The 14,989-nt window shown below is 47.5% G+C and overlaps 2 protein-coding genes across 2 annotated transcripts; both read left to right on the top strand.

Moving 5' to 3' along the window:
* The first annotated feature begins 7,661 nt into the window (after positions 1–7,661).
* LOC135390193 (general transcription factor II-I repeat domain-containing protein 2-like) lies at positions 7,662–8,549 on the top strand. Its single transcript, XM_064620168.1, has one exon. It carries the CDS (start codon positions 7,662–7,664, stop codon positions 8,547–8,549), a length of 888 nt encoding a protein of 295 aa, XP_064476238.1.
* Positions 8,550–8,796: 247 nt separating this feature from the next.
* Positions 8,797–9,506, top strand: LOC135390342 (general transcription factor II-I repeat domain-containing protein 2B-like). Its single transcript, XM_064620173.1, has 2 exons — positions 8,797–9,028; positions 9,157–9,506. Exons 1-2 carry the CDS (start codon positions 8,797–8,799, stop codon positions 9,504–9,506), a joined length of 582 nt encoding a protein of 193 aa, XP_064476243.1.
* The last annotated feature ends 5,483 nt before the right edge of the window (positions 9,507–14,989 follow it).

Here is a 14,989-nt window from a genome sequence, read left to right on the forward strand (position 1 = left end):
AGAAATAGAAAGTAAAGTCAGACAAAGCGTCCGTCCGTCCGTCTGTCCGTACCGGTATCCTGTGAAGCGTGCTTTCACTGCAATGGCGCAGCGTATGCAGAATAAGCAACTAACAAATATGTGTCTCTCCGGCCACGGCCCTGTTCCGGCTCTCATGGGGATCGGACGTAGTGTTGCTGCGCCGCTGTAATTGAGTGTAATTATAGTGAAGTGGGTACTTCGAGATTGCTCAGTAATGTATTGTACTGTTTGGGACACGGTTGTCTGAAATCTCCAGCCCGTGGCGGAGCGGTCCCATATCGGCGATGTCGCGCACGAAGGAACTATACCAAGACCATCTCCGAGGGGAGGCCGCGCTCAACTGCACTCACTAGCAGGCGCCGCCGAGTACCCGATGATTATCTTTTCCGACAGGTGGCGGTCCGTAGCCTGCCCTCGGAGACTGCATTGCATAGTTGGTTCGTGCGCGACACCGCCGATAGGGGACGGCTCCGCCACGGGTTGGAGATTTCAGACAACCTTGACCCACACAGTACTTTAAAATGAAGGCTGGAGCTGAGGAAGAAGGAAGGTAGCGACTAAAGGCTGGTTTAGAGTCCGACGGAGCGGGGCGTAACGACGCGCAGCGTATCGCAGCGCATCGCGAGCCGCCGCCGGTGAGTTCATAGTTCGACGACACTCGGCAAAGCGCGGCGCGGCGACAACGCGCCACTACGTCAGCGATCGTCGGGGGAGTAGAGCAATGCTCTACATCTGTCGTTGGCCAGCGAGCTGTGCATGGCGTGCGCTCCGGACTCGCATTTCCCAACATGGCGTCATTGCGCTTTTGATCGAAGTCGTCCGTTCCTATATCATACACGACGGATATATACTATAGAAACAACCAAAAGTAGGGAAACAGCTAGGAAGACGTGCGACTTTCTTCTTTAGTTCAGTGTCCATGTTTGGGGTACCAACCGTATTATAGTAGTACAAACCATAACAGTGCCAGCGAGGGGAACACGGATTGTCTTTAGTCGGATTCCAGCACGCAGGTACAGTTGCCAGATATGACTGCTTTCCCACTACGAAATGTGAACACCTCCGATGGTGTTTTCGTTGAGCTGTGCCGAATCGCGTCAGACTACGAACCCAGTAGGATGAGGAAGCGTGGCATAACAAACGCTAGCTGTCGGCGCGGAATGCAGGCAGCGACGGGCGAATACTACGTCTGACTCTAAATCAGCCTTTAATGAAGAGGCCGTGACCTGAGCGGTACTTCCACCCTCATAATCCCATTCTCTGCATCACAGTTCAAACAACCCAGAAGTGCAAGACACGCAGCACCAAACGAGTATCAAGAGATTTATAGCGGCGGTACCTTCTTCTAAACGCTGGGTCACTTCGTCATCCGCAGAGGTAAGTTACCACGAGCGTGCACAAACTAAATTTAATTTCATGCAATTAGCTTTGCCTCTTATGACCGAATGGCGTAGACCACCGGGGTTCTCAGCCGGTAGGGAATTCCCGCCTGTTTGGGGAGGGGGATTTAGGAATGTATTAGGGGGAATGACACCATGTAATATTCACTTCCAATCGACCCTTGCGCACTCAGCGTAGTATATCATTCACAGGACATCTCCCTCGCCAGAAACGGATCGGCGGTATGTCATGTCGACTCCTGGGTGTGCACGGTACTGGAAAGGCTATCTAGCGGTAAGGTCGCTCCCCATAACCAATACTTTCAACAAAAAGCGGGGGGGGGGGGGGGGAATAATACTTTGATGAACGGCAAAAGGGGTGCATGGAGCAAAATAGGCTGAAAACCACTGGCGTCGACAGTACGGTAGAATGCAGACTGCGCACGCAAATTTGGTCTGGATAACCAAAAGCTTGGAGTGTTTCATTGAAGTTCCTGAGTAGGTCTTTTCAAGAAACGAGGAGCAAGTTTGACACCAGTTGTAAGAAAAAAGAAAGGAAAAAGAAACAGCCTCGAAATCAATTCAAACGCGCCACACGCTCAAAAAATTGTGCGCCTGCCCGAAAAGTTATCATTCTAATTTTAATCCGGATGTAACTTTTATAGAGAGAGTTTGACCATGAGGAGGAGCCCAACTTAAAGGAGCTCTGAAAGTCATCAAAAAAATTTTCCGTTCCGAACGCGTTGTGGAAGCGGGTAACTTGACTTGATGACTAACACGAAAATTTTCTCTGTACGCGATGTTTGTCGTAGAAAAAAAGACACTTGAACATCGCCGCGCGCGTTCCCACTCGACTCGCTCCTCCGGGTCAAACGAGGAGGAGAATGAAAAAAAACGTCATTGGTGACGTAATAAAAGTTGAAAGCGGCGACCGCGCTTCTATCCGGGTCAGTGCTGACTGGTTTTCTTTTCTTTCTTCCCGTTTTCTTTCCCCCTGCTTTCTCCCTGTCAAGCGATGAATAAGGGAGGACCTCGATATTCCTGGTCGTGAAACCCCCGTTCTCGAAATTCACGTTCTGGAAACAAGGAAGACCAGGGGAAATGCTGCTTCGTAAGATGATATGCCGCGATTAAGAACATCACTATTTAACCACTCAAATTCAGGGGTTTTCTATATGTGTCCAAGAAAGACACGTTTTAGCAGCCATTTGGCTTAGCAGGGCGGCATGTTGGTTAGTTAGTTGTGTGCTTGCAATATTATGGCTGGGTTAGTCACAGTTTGCCGTTGGCAGTTTTCCGCGCGCAGCATGTGCATTTTATAGTCAGCTAAAATTTACGCTAGTGACGTGTTGTATAGGTGGGGTGCATTGACGTGCGCCGGTTCATCAGAAAGAGGGAAAAGAAGCATGCGTATGGGCGAGGTGCACCGGTTCATCAGAAAGAGGGGAAAAGCACGGGTAAAGGTATGGTGTGAAGTCATATGCACGCCACCCATATGGTGGATAAAACTGATGCACTTTATGGTGACAAAACAAAAGGTGCCGAGCACGGATCAACTCAAACTTGCGTGTCTGTGTCGTCCACATTTGTAGTCTGCATCGGCCAATTCTCGTTTAGCTGGATGATTGGTAAGTTGACCATAAACTATGGTGGTCTTATGACACTGCTTGGCTATGTTGGTGTGTAACTCAAGCAATGAATATTCAACTCCTGATGCCACGATGTGCCGGCGACGGCATATTGCGATAGATTTCACTGGATTGTATCTGACAACGTATGGGCAAGCACACTGCTCCAGCTGAATAAGGAATTAATTGAATGGCTAACAAAGTTGCTAGTCGAAGTGACGGGCACTAGTGATCATAGCGAATTAGTGATATAGCGAATATTGATATAGTGACATAGCGAACGGAAATAGTAATCATAGCGATGCAGCGATCATTTTGAGGCGTGAACTGAAGCAGCGCTTAGTGCTGCACTGTGTTTATACGTACCGCCATCAACAACACAACAACAAACAGTCACCACGATACCGAGCAGCATACAAAACACAGACACGGACAGAACAGCGTTCAACTGGCACCTGAAGTTTATTTTCATAATCCACCTACTCCGGAAGGCCGCTTTAGGGAAAGAAGGTCGAGCGGGGAGAGGTTGACCGATTTTTGGTTCACTTCGCTCGGGGAGTTCAATGAGGATGGCCTTCACGATCTTACGGCCTAACGTTGAACAGTGTCTGTAGACCAATCTTCGTTTACTGTATCTGATAAACCAAAGAAAAAGCAAAAAGAAACCTCTTCCACCGTTGCGGCGGGATTCCGAGTGAAAAATAGCAGACGACGTTCCTCGAAACCAATCAGCGGCTCCACTTTTCTGACGTCAAAATGACGCAAACGGCCGACGGCTCGTTCCGGGCATTGCCACCGTTGCGCACGGTCGCAATTTTCAAAATCGAATTCTGTGATATTTGTGCACCTGTTGATAGAATTACTTCGCATGGTGCGTTTTAATAAGCTTACGAACCGCTTGGTTCAAAAAAATGGTAGTGATTAAAGTGCTTTCCGAGCTCCTTTAAAAGCGCGTCATGCGACGTCACGGCTGAAGGACCTCCCTCGTCGTGCTCCATTGTTATCCAGTCGTCAACCGGTCGCCGACGCCATATTGATGCTGATCGTTGTTTACAATCCAAGGAGAGAAGGCACGTGCGTACTTCTTGCTCCGAAAGCCTTTCGTCCTTGAACTCTTTCAGTTCGGTAACAAAGCCCCCCTTATCACTGGCCGCAGTGGGTCATAAGCCGGTTATTCCTGTAGATTACATTCAACGCGACCACGAAGCTGTCGACCAGCTGGCGGACAGCATCACTATGGCGCGGACTAGATGGCTGATAAGCGGATTCCGCTCGAATTCAGGCTTTCTGGGCGGCGCAACGACCTCTGACTCTGACGTCAAAATAAGCTCCTCCCATGAGGCGGCAAAAGATAAAAGAATGGCCAAACTCTCTTACCCTGAGGGGACTCACGCGCCATCTATTGCGAACGGAGCAAGTAGAAGTAGGCTAGCGGGCGGGTCGTGGACAGCTGCAATGTGCACCTCGTCGTCGAAGGTGCACGGTTGGTGCATCGTGGGATACCAGAACGCAAACCAGAGATCTGTAGAAATCGCCTAGGTGGAAACTTTTGCACACAGCAGCGATACCAAGCGACTTTTACACAAAAACGCGATTCAATGAATGGGCACCACAGGGGTGCCACAAACCCGCCATTGTTGTAACTACCTTCAAGCGGGTGCTTTTGACAGAACTGCCACCTTGTCCTGGTCGCACGTCATAGAAAACGTCATTTTGAGGTCATGCGACTTTGTTTACATGTCGTTTTGCCGCTTAAGGCTGGTTTAGAGTCCGGCGGAGCGGGGCGAAACGACGCCCAGCGCACGGCCGCGCATCGCGAACCGTCGCCGGTGAGTTCATAGTTCGACGACACTCGGCGAAGCGCGGCGCGGCGTCAACGCACGACTACGCCAGCCGCCGTCGGGGGAGTAGAGCAAAGCTCTACATCGGGCGGTTGCCAGCGAGCTGTGCACGGCGTGGGCTCCGGTGGGCTCGCATTTCCCAACATGGCCATCGCTCATTGAGCTTTTGATCGAAATTGGAAAGGAACATCATGCCATTATAATAAACGAGGGATGGACTATAGAGACAAGCAAAAGAAGGAGAGCAACTGGAAAGACGTGCGACTTTCTTATTTAATTCAGTGTTCACATTTGGGGGTACCAAACGTATTACAGTAATACAAACATAACAGCGCCAACGATGGGAACACGGATTGTCTTCAGTCGGATTCCAGCACGCGGGTACAGATATGACTGCTTTCCCACTAGGAAATGTGGAAATCTCCGCCGCTGTTTTCGTTGCGCTGCGCCGAATCGCGTCAGACTATGATCGCGGCAGGATGAGAAAGCGTGGCGTAGCGAACGCTGGCTGTCGGCGCGCAGCGCGGGCGGCCATGAGCGAAAACTGCGTCGGACTCTAAACCAGCCTTTACCGACATATTTCCGTCATGATAACGCCAAGAGATGAACGTATTTTGCCAGCGTAAACTATGCGGTGCTTCTTCCGCAACATGGTAGCTCATTTCTCCTTAGTTTAAGTACATCGCATCGGCTTAGTCTTAACGCGCGGTGATCATAACATCTTTGGAAGTCGTCAACGGTACAAGGCTTCATGTGCAAAACTGCGCGTTTTACCGCGAGATTATCGGATAAAAATAATTACCATGATCGAAAGACATCCAAAACGTCGCGCAGAAACAAAAACAGCAATGTTTACAAACGGTTTGGCCACCGATCACGGGCGCTGCCATCTTTAAGGTCACGTGGCCTTGACGTTTGCCGTGACGTGCGACCGGAACCTGTCCAGGATGCATTGCGTTCGCCCAGCACGCTTTCGTGTACGGAGCAATACATTGGATGCCACCCCTGTGATGGGCACCGCCATAAGTGCTGCCACCCCGTGGTAGTCACGCAGGAACTGTGCACGTATGGACTTCGTATGGACTCCTTCATTTTCCCGTGTGTGTGTTCGTTCAGTTTCGCGTTCGTTCGTGTTCATTTCGTGCCCATTCATTTTCTCCCGCTCAGGAACCGGTGTAGAAAAGATATCGCATCGGCCAGCACTTCTCACTTGAACAACTGTGCATATCGCACGCGGAAGCAAGCAATCTTCTTTCCCCTTGATCTTTGGAACATTGATGCTCTACTCAGATGTTTACCGGATGACTAGTTATATGGAATGTTACGTTATCGTCAGTCACTCATTGAAGACGGCGGCCACCATTATTCATCCCAATCGGAAGAGCGATTTTGCAGTCCACCCCTGTTGTGTCATCGCTGGAAACGAGGCTAAGGACACTGGTGGTTTGAGAGTAACGCGACAAGGTGTGGGCAATGGCAGAGGAGCAGACCACACGGAGACGCTGAGAAATTCAGTCCTTCCTAGTCCCTTTTTTTTTAAAAAGGCAGGTATCCTGAAAATACGACAGACGCAAAAACTAGGCAGCTAGACTAGGCAGCCGCCTCAAGTTATCAAACTGTAGGGATTGTACCGGACCGGGAACCTACTTTCGTACGTCACGCCCCTCCACAGCGTTTTACCGTGTGTCAAAGTCGTTGCAAAAAAGAAAAAAAGAAAAAGAAAATAAGAAGCTTCGGGGACTCTTCTAGATGTATACAGGCAATAGCGCTGCGAGTTCTAGATTGCGACAGAACCGTTACGAAACGTGCCTATATTTTATAATAGCCGCACACGAAACAACACAACGGATGAGAGTAAGAACGAGTACGCGACTGGTATCCTGTAACCGATTTTCAATTCTCGGCTTACATTCCAGCACCTTTGAGATACTCGCTTCTTTCAAGCGATCGGTGGTTTCCAAAGGACGTGCGACGTTCCCGATGTCACTTTCGCTTGGACAACAAAGTTTCGCCACAGCTTTATGGCCGTTACAGGCATTTTTCTATGTTTAATCGCAGTTTTAGGCAGCTACAACAAAATAGGCACTAACGATGGAATAGGCATTTATAGGCACTATCAAATCTATAAATGAAGTTCCCCAGCATCCAGTTCGTGTTCCTATATTGAAAAGGCGCTATTAGGAACTGTGAGAAGGCACAGGAAAAGAGGCATTTCCATGCCTAGGAATCCGGGGTATAGTCATCGCAAAGCCAAGTTTTGCATGATCGTATCTTAAAACATGGTGGTAATATTTCACCTTACATTCCCTTTAATTGCGCGAAAAATGCCAGCAAAGTTAGAAGGAGAGAATGCTGTAGAAATCAGGGTCTCCAGCACGCGGCCCGCGGGGCTGCCGCAACGAAAGATAGAGAGAGAAAGAGAAAGGGAAAGACGAGAAAACTTAATCGCAGTGGGAGAGATGGAGGGAGAGAAAAAAAGCTAGTAGACGCTATGGGCAATTGTGGGCCTTCGGAAAGCCCTTTAGTTCTTGGATAACGTCGAATCACAACATTCACAGATCCACTTCAAATAATACACTTCTCACAGGAGCTTTCTTCACTACAAAACACGGGAGTTCTGCCAAGGCCACCCAACGCTTCCTCGGAAGGACCGAGCGCTCGAAGGTCGTCCTATCGTCAAAGCGTCTCTTCCATGATCACGTGTTGAACTATCAAGCCTCCGGTGGACGTCGGTTTGCGCTCTGCAGTGTTTCCGCGTCTTTGTGACAGACTACAAAAAAGGCACAGGGGGTATGGCCCACACGAAGCCACATCTGAAGCGCACGATAGAGGAGGAGAAGCGTACCTTCCAAGAGCATTGGGAGGGAAAGTATCTGTTCGCGGATGTAAACAACGTCCCGGAATGTCCGGTGTGCCAAAAAACTGTTTCTGTTCCGAAAGAGTACAATCTCCGACGCCATTACGAAGCGCTTCACGAAGGACAGTACGCGGAATTTACCGGAAAGATCCGTGAAGAAAAGGTGATGCGGCTCAAATTGGCAGCCACAAGACAAAAGGACATTTTTCGTAAGGTTAACCGAGAAGGTGAGGTCGCCGTTGAAGCAAGCTTCTCCTTGTCGGAGTTGATCGCAAAAGCGTCAAAACGATTCATAGAAGGTCATTTTATCAAGAACTGTCTCATTCGTGCAGCTGAAATTGTGTGCCCAACCGCAAAAGATTCGTTTGAGAAGATTAGCCTTTCTGCAAATACTGGCGCTAGGTGGGTTGAGGATAGTGGTGCAGATTTGGAAATGCAGCTGCGCGATGTTTCGAAGGATTTTTGTGCACATTCCTTAGCACTTGACGAATCCACGGACATAAATGATATTGCTCCGTGCGTGGTGTTCATCCGCGGTGCCACGCACGACTTGGACATATACCAGGAACTGTTTGATCTGCTTCCTCTGAAAGGGACAACGGCGGGGAGTGACCTGTGGAGCGCGGTAAAAGGCAGCATCGAAGCAGCAAGTGTTAAGTGGGAGAATATCGCGTCAGTAGCGGCTGATGGATATCCTTCAATGGTTGATCGCAATCTAGGTCTGATAGCCCGCCTTAAAGAAACGCTTGCAGAGGAAGGCGTGCCACGAACCTTCCAGCAATTCATTGTATCCTACATTAAGAGGCATTGTGCTGCCGCGTAGTTGAGTTTAAGCACGTCATGAACGTTGTCGTCAAGACCGTTAGCTTCATTCGGTCAAGAGGCTTGAATCATCGTCTGTTTGCCGATATCCTTCAAAACTTGGGCGCCACGTAAAAATACCGTAGACATAACCTTTATCATACAGAGGTCAGATGGCTCAGCAGGGGGAAAGTATACTTCAATGTTTCTTCGATCTTCGAGATGAAATCAAGGAATTTATTCACAACAAGGGGAAAGAATGCCGTGAAATGGCGGAACCCGAATGGTTCCGTGACCTGGCGTTTCACGTTGACCTAACTAACCACCTGAACATTCTGAATATGGGCCTGCAGGGGAACGCTCGCTTGATCACAGAGATGTACGACAGCGTCAGAGGTTTTGTGAGAAAGTTGGAACTTTGGGAGAAACAGCTAACGTCGAAGGATTTCTTCCACTTTCATGGTCTAAAAGCCGTTGACTGCAAGAACGAGGAAACCCTTCGTACACACTCGTAGGCAGTGCCGGTGCTGCGGCGTGAGTTCATGTCAAGGTTTCATGACAGTGATGATCCTTGATCCTGACCATGATCATCGAGGCGTTGTTTAAACTGTTCGCCGACCCCTTTTCAGTTCTTAGAGAAGACGTTAAGCCCGAGCTCCAAATGAAACTAATAGATCTCCAGTGCAATTTCACATTGCGACAAAAGTTTGGCGAAATCGGCGCTCCCGAGTTCTACAAATATGCAGGCAGGAAATCGTTTCCCTGCCTGATGTCTGACGTCAGTCGTGTTCTGTCGATGCTTGGAAGCACACACGTATGCGAGCAGTTCTTTTCAATCAACAAGACTAAGCTGATGTCCGAGCTGTCTGATGACCATCTTCGAGCCCAGTTGAGAATTGCCAATGCGGTCAACCTACAAGTGGACCTCGGGAATCTGGTGAGGAAGAAGAGGCCTCAAGTGTCGTTAGCGCATCATTAGGAGCGCGTCATCTTGTAACCTTGTGCGCGTTTAGTTTATTCCGAGGTGCATAGCCTCCTGCCGTTGGCTGTAATAAAGTAGATATTGTCTGTTCTGCTGCGTATTTCCTTCGGGCTTCTCTTCCAGACGATAGCATCGTAGCCAACGGCATCCATGTATCGCCTGGAGAACGATTTCTGTGTGTCATATTAAAGACAGTTGAGAAAGTTGCCGCTACGCCACTCGGCCTCGGCCCCGCGGTCCCCCGAATCAGAGGCAGTTTTTGCATACGTTCATATCTGCGGCCCGCTGTGGTGTAGGCCAGGCCAATGCGGCCCGCGACTCAGTTTTAGTTGGACACTCCTGCTGGAGATGATGATGAGGGTCGACTGTCGGATGCTCATGCATCATGTTGCAATTGAATTGAACAACAAAGAAAAATAAACAAGGGACTGGACAACCAAATAGGTACAGACATCTAATGGTGATAGCGTTTGCACATTCTTCCGAGAGTACTCACCACCAGAATGTCGTCGCAACTTCCCTCCCCTCATCAGCTAACCTCGTCCCCTTCTGTAGCAAGGTAAGGAGGAAGTAAGGAGGCGACAAAAGGAAATAAGCAGACACTCGGTAGGTGGCGCTACCTTCCCATGCTCCATGATGGGGAGGTCAAGCAAGACAAACACAACCACAAAGCATAAGCTCACAACATCCAACGTCCAGCAGACAACACACAGCACACAACACAGCATCCAGCTTATGTTGTGTGGTTGTATTTGTCTTGCGTGCTCTCCCCATCATGTACTTGTACCAACTAGCCCGTCTTGATACGCTTAGTACCTTCCCATGCTGTTCTGATGGTTTAAAAGTTTTTGCGGCGGCTTCTGCGGAATAGGATAAGGTGGGGCAAGATAAGACACAAATTTGCTATTGAATATGAAATTTTTATTGTTCGTGTTTAAAAAAAAAAAACACTAACCATAGGCACATTCTCAGGGGTCTAGAGCTTCTGACCTGTAAATGCAGAATGTATCTAGTCGGTCTAAAATAAACATAGAACAAGAAATTTAAACAATGTAGATTGTCTCCTCTTGCCCCAACCCTCGGGGCAAGACGAGACATCGCGTGGGGCAAGATGAGAAACGCCGGTGTAATGCACTATACAAATTTCCATGACGAAAAGCCGAGACTGGGAAAAGGACGAAAAACAGACGACACAACACAGTCTTTTTTCCAGTCTCGGGTTTTCGTCATGGATCTTAGCCACCAGCTCGCTTGCTTTTTAACCATTTTATCTATAGAAATTTGTTTTTGCAATCCACGCAGAAAAAGTAAAGCACGTGGGTCCCTACACAAATCCCTTGAGCCCACCGCCCACATGATGTGCAATAAAACCACACAGAGCCCGGTGCTATTTTGCTCCACCGTCCTTTGCAAACAAGGCACCGCAAGTCTAATGTGTCGCTGGTCGCTCGCTTTTGCGTGCGCTTCAGCACTGCTGGAAATATCCTAGCCAGAAATAGGAAAATTTGTTGGAAAATCCTAGGCAATATGTAAAAAAAGAAACTTCTGAGGAACAAGCATATAAAGCCACCTAATAGTTGACTTATCCGTTTCTAAACTACATTAAATTTAAATTACATTGAATTGTCGCGTCTTACCCAGTGCGTATCATCGGATGCATGAATTTTTCTGTTCAACACCAGATAACCAAGAGTACTCATTTTTTGCATATGTCTAGATGAATGAATAAAGAAATAGGATGTGGACTTACAACAACAACAAATAAGTAATGATGACAGAACAAGCCTGCGAAACGCTGCTGCACAGATGACAAGAAAAACGACTACAGAAAATCGCACCTTTTTGGCGAGTCTTTACATTCCAGGCAGAAGTAACCGATTTTTTTCTATTCAACGCATACACCAATCCCTACAATTATCACGTGCAATAAAACGGACATGCAGAGTCACCTATGAGAAAAGTTTCAAGCGCATGTACGCTAGCAACGCGCCTCTGAGACAGGCGGGGTCGAGCAGAAAATGTCGTGTCTTGCCCCGTGTCTAATCTTGCCCCACCTTACCCTATACTTTGGGAAACTGGTTTCAGAGTACCGTAAGAGAGAGAAAGACAGAATAAGAACAGGGTGGTGGCCTTATCAATGCAACGATAAAATCAAAACTACATCCGAAGACAAACCTTTGTAAAGTATCTTGTAACCAGGGGAAGGTAACAGAAACGGTAACAGAAACGGAAACGACAATAATTTACGGTAATAATTCGGGTACCGCAGGACCCGAATTATTGCAATTCTTCACCACATCATGTAGATAAATTTCTGAAATAAACCTCAATGAAGCAAACTAAAATTAACTGAAGAACTAAAACTAAGATGAACTATCAAACTGGAGCATATAAGTAAGTAGTGTACAGTATATAGAAGAAGAGAAGGATATCATCTGGAAACCATGTTCATATTAGCTGTTCACAGATATTCACGTACCTATATGTGTATTTTGAATAAACATTGTCTCTTGTATGCATGTATCCCTGGAGTCCTCAAAATAGACTTCAGAACGTAGAGGGATTATGTTTTGTCACGGTCTCAATGGTATTTTCTAAAATAAAAAAAAAGGAAAGAAAAGAAACAAAAAGCTGGAGGTGGGGCGGTACCGAAAACCGAAACGGAAACGTAACGGAAACGAAAGCAACAATGCTGGTAACCGAAACTGAAACAGAAACAAATAAGGGCCAGTAACGGAGGTGGTAACGGAAACGAAAAAGATTCCGTTACCTTTCCCTAGTCAGAAGTTTTTCGGAATTGCGGTGGCTCTATGGACCAATTCAACCAATTCAACCTGAGTTATTTACGCCTCTATATGGACTAGATCGTCGCAGCATATGGGACCGTGATGGTACAAGAAGTTACTTTTACTTTCGGCCTATGCTGAACTATCTGCAGACTTGGAATTCAAAATTCCAAAGCGGTTGAAATGTTTGTGACCGGTCGCGTGTCGTCGCGTAAAAAATGTCGTTTGAAAACGCTATAGGTTCTGTCAATTAAGGTTCCTTCAAAGCTATAACACCATAATTACATTTTGGTCATTAGCAAAGAAATCTCATGATTCTTAATAGTTTAAAAGCCTTTCGCAGCTCTTGCTTTCAACGTTAAGTAATTGTTGAATAATTGACTACTAAAGAAAAGAAAGTGGAGTTGAGTCGTGTTCTGTACTGTATACTCAAGGACGCAGAGAGATAAAACCAGTCATTAAAAAAAAAAAAAAAAAAAAAGGTCAGAAATGGAAAAGAAGAAGGAAACGTTAAAGTGAGTCTCCAGTGCAGAACGATTCTGGGGCGCCAGATGCACCCGCAGAAGAGTGAAGACAAACAAAATGCCTTTGTAAAGTAACTTACGGGATTGTGGTTGCGCTGCGGACGAGATCGTTCCTGCATATACGGGACTTGTGAATCGTGATTCGCCTGCCGAAGAACAAAACAAACGCAACGTAAGAAAAAGATGGTTTTGCTCAATTTCATTGTTCGACGTCTTTCGAACTGGAACGCAGAGATGATGTAACGACCTATGCAGTGGCCAGAGCGTGAAGTAATTTCACTTTTTTTACTTCTTTCCGCCTACATTTTTTTTATTGCTTCCATCGCAATGACCCCTTCAGTATCCAACAACCGTATGCGAGAGCTTCTGTCTGGGTATAAAAGCCACGGAGGTGGACTGAGCCAGCACACATCGTCTCGTCTGCAGTCAAGCAACCATGCATCTCTTGGTAAGATACAGTAATACCGGAGTACTGCTCGGGGCTCTTCGCTCTATTCGTTTTCTAACCCGAGCCAACGCTCTGGGTTTGTCGAAATGGTTATCTGCCTTGGGTTGTTTACACCAGGGTGTAGGCTCTGGTCTAACCAACCTCAGGTTGACAGGGACGTCATACTATACACTCTTAAAAATGAACTTCACCGCATAGCACGTTCCTAGCCAACCATCGTCTCGAATGATGTCGTTATCTGCCCTGATTTGTTGAAAACGGGGGGAGTACGCCTTTTCTGTGACAATTATGAACAGCATAAGTGTCACAAAAAGGCGTACGCCTCTCGTTTTCAACAAATCAGGGCAGATAACGATATCATTCGAGATGATGGTTGGCTAGGAGCGTGCTATGCGGTGAAGTTCATTTTGAAGAGTGTAGGACAGTGAGTCTGGTAGCACATGACACAGACTTGCTGTCTTTAAAATGACTTTTTGCCTTCTTAGCGTTCAGGTTCACCCAGTGTGGCTTGGTGTGGTGTGGTGTTGTGTGGTGTGCTCAGTGTAGAGTCTCTGCACTCTTAGAAAAAAGGGTGGAGCAGTTACACCTTTTAGGGGGTAATAGTTGTCGCATATGTTGTCTGTGCCGCTCCACCGCATAGCATGTTGTCCACCAACTATTGCCCCGAATGATAGGGTTTAAGCTTCTGATTCGGTGAGCGAGGGGAGCGTACGCCTTTTTGTAGCAATTTAGATATATGATAATTCCTTTTACCACCCTTTTACACCCTTTATCCGACGCTATGTTGACCTAGGTGGTAACTATCGAAGCTACCACCATTTCGCACCCTTTTTTCTAAGCGTTCCTACTTTCTCTCTCTCTCTCTCTTCAATATTAACAGCTGCGATAGGTGGTAACTCATACGAAACGGTTTCATGCAGTAAATGCTTCATTATCTTCCATATCGCCTTACCTTTATGTAGTGCAAATAACCTGATTTCTACAGAGCAACTTGCTCACCGTGGGCTCTGCAGAGCGCGATCCGTCCACTCTGTCCCTCTCGCTCGGGATCTGCTCAACGGGTGCTTAAGCCAAGAGAGCGTTGCTGTGCAAAGCACCTCTATAAGCCTCTGGGTGTCACTGAATGTTTTTTTTTTTTTTCGGTAGAGCTGTCCGTCTTCCGATCCGGCTGTCTGCAGCATTAAAAGGATTAATTAAGATGCAGGTGGATCCAGCCGGAGAGGAGGGCGGAGAGCGCGAGATGCACTTCGACTTGTGGGTAGGAGCGGGAGCGCCACACTCCGCAAAAGGAGATATGTCACCTTTAGTGCCCTTTAGTAAAAAGGAGCGCACTCCCTGCGTTCCGGAATGTGATTTTGGTTTACGCAAACGGAGAATAAATAGATTTTAAAAAATGAAAAATAAATTGGAACATCTATCATCTTAATATCAGGGTAGATGTGGTTGGTTATCGCTTCATATCGACAACAGCAATTGGTGGCTCGCCCTGTGTGCTGAGAGAACGTCTAAGCTTAATTCGTTTCCTTTTCTTTCCTTTTCCCCAGCTTCCCGTGACTCTCGGTTGCCTGGTGTCCTGTGCTTTGGCTGGTAGCCTTGGTGGCTTCGGCGGTGGTGGCGGTGGATACGGCGGAGGTGGTTACGGCGGAGGAGGTTACGGCGGCGGAGGCTTCGGCGGCGGAGGCTTTGGCGGCGGTCATGGCGGCGGAGGCTTCGGCGGTGGTG

Source organism: Ornithodoros turicata, chromosome 1 (assembly GCF_037126465.1).
Source record: "Ornithodoros turicata isolate Travis chromosome 1, ASM3712646v1, whole genome shotgun sequence".
NCBI lineage: Eukaryota > Metazoa > Arthropoda > Arachnida > Ixodida > Argasidae > Ornithodoros > Ornithodoros turicata.

Bases quoted from the DNA above. Each gene is read 5' to 3' on its own strand.
- LOC135390193 (XM_064620168.1), top strand. From the start codon at position 7,662: ATGGCCCACACGAAGCCACATCTGAAGCGCACGATAGAGGAGGAGAAG.
- LOC135390342 (XM_064620173.1), top strand. From the start codon at position 8,797: ATGGCGGAACCCGAATGGTTCCGTGACCTGGCGTTTCACGTTGACCTA. The intron at 9,029-9,156 runs GTACACACTCGT...ACCCCTTTTCAG, and splicing joins CAAGAACGAGGAAACCCTTC to TTCTTAGAGAAGACGTTAAG.